At 64.4% G+C, this 1,723-nt stretch overlaps 1 protein-coding gene across 1 annotated transcript; it reads left to right on the plus strand.

The window, feature by feature from the left end:
- TMEM275 (transmembrane protein 275) lies at nucleotides 1-1,520 on the plus strand. The gene has a single exon (XM_027538367.1). The coding sequence runs from the start codon at nucleotides 84-86 to the stop codon at nucleotides 621-623; it is 540 nt and encodes a 179-aa protein (XP_027394168.1). The 5' UTR covers nucleotides 1-83; the 3' UTR covers nucleotides 624-1,520.
- Nucleotides 1,521-1,723: the final 203 nt, after the last annotated feature.

A 1,723-nucleotide genomic window follows, 5' to 3' on the forward strand; every position in this document is an offset into this window, starting at 1 on the left:
CTGTGAGCTGAGCCCCTGACATGTGGGCTGGCCGCGGCCGGCGGCAGGAGGAAGCTGAATGAGTGCCCGGAGTCCCCAGGTCGATGCCGCCCCCAGAGAAGAGCCAGGGACCCCCGGCCCGGGCGCCCGCGGGCCGCGCTCAGGACCGGCTGCCCGGCCCTGCGTCCCCGGCGCTGTTCTGCGCCTGCGGCCTGTGCTTGCTGCTGGCGGGCGTGAACGTGACGCTGGTGGGCGCCTTCGCCTCCTTCGTCCCCGGACACAACGCGCCCCTCGTCGTGGGGCCGACGCTGCTCGTGCTGGCGCTCGGCTTCTTCGCGGCCTGCTGTGTGTGTAGCCGCCGCCGCGGCCGCGCGCCCCGTTCGCGCTCGGCGGGGGCTGGGAGTTCCGGGCAGGGCGGCGGCGGCGGGCGCGTGGCGCTGGAGATGGAGAGCAGCGAGCGCACGGCGCAGGACACCACGGCCGTGCAGCTTAGCCCCGCCGCCTCGGACGCGTCGTCCGGCCGCTCCAGCCCCGGCCCCGGCCCCGGCCCCTTCGCCCTGGACGCCCCCGCGCCCGCTGCCGTCTACGCGCCGCGCGCCGACGGGGTCCGGCTCGACCTGCCCCGGGAGCGCGTGGCCCCCTAGTGAACTGGGTTCCCGGCCCTGACTTCCCCTGTCCCGGTTCCCTCCCATCAGTGCCGTTGGAGAAAAAATAGGGAGGAGGAGAAAGAAAAGAAAAAGGAATTTTTTTACGGGTCCGGGGCTGGGCACAGGTGGCCTCTTCTGTCCCATCTCTGGAACTTCCGGGGGGCGCGGTGGGGAGGGGAATGTGATGACGGTGCCCGGTGCCCGGTACTGACAGCCCTCAAAGGAGGGAGCAATGCCTTGGCCCTTTGAGTGCGGTCTGCTGGGTTCTAGTTTATCTCACTCCCCAGACGTCCGGAACTGGGCTGCTGCACCTTCCCCGCCTCCCACCCGCCACCCATGGCATTTGGGCACTGTGAACAGAGCCACCCTGAGGGGGTTAACTCAGCAAGGCCCTGGAGGGGTGAGAGGAAGCGGGGAGACACGACCGGTCTCAGCCTGGGCTGTCTCCTATGCCCGCCTGCTGTGAAAGGCGGCGAGCTCCCCTCCCGCTCCTCCCTGACCTCCTTGTCTCTACCCCAACCTGACCGTTTGGGATTAATGCCGAGGAGGATCTGATCTGAGCCAGATCATCCATAAAGTAGAGCTGGGTTGAGCACATTCCCATCCTTTCTGCTGGTGGCACAGACGGTAAAGAACCCTGCAATGCAGGAGACCCAGGTTCCATCCTTGGGTAGGTAAGATTCCCTGGAGAAGGGACTGGCTACCCACTCAAGTATTTTTGCCCGGAGAATTCCATGGAAAGAGGAGCCTGAGTGAGCTGAGCTACAAACACAGAGCAGGGGGTGCTGGGGGAGATAGGGAGGAGTTGTCAGGAGGCTCCTCCCACCCTGGTCTCCACCCCAACCTCACTGTGCATTCCCCCTATGCCTCGCTCTTCTCCTTAATAAAGCACCTTTGGAGTCAAGTTCTGACTGCAAGACCTCTGATCCTGAACCCTGGAGTCTGCAGTCCTCTCAGCCAGTGCCTGGTGCTTCATCATCTCAACACCAGCTCCTCTTGGAGACCTAGAAGAGAGCCCCAGAAGTGTGTGACTGTGAACAAAAGATTGTCTGAGATTGTGTGCGCCTGTGAACAACTGTGGAAGCAGATTGTCAGAT

This window comes from Bos indicus x Bos taurus, chromosome 3 (genome assembly GCF_003369695.1).
Source record: "Bos indicus x Bos taurus breed Angus x Brahman F1 hybrid chromosome 3, Bos_hybrid_MaternalHap_v2.0, whole genome shotgun sequence".
Classification (NCBI taxonomy): domain Eukaryota; kingdom Metazoa; phylum Chordata; class Mammalia; order Artiodactyla; family Bovidae; genus Bos; species Bos indicus x Bos taurus.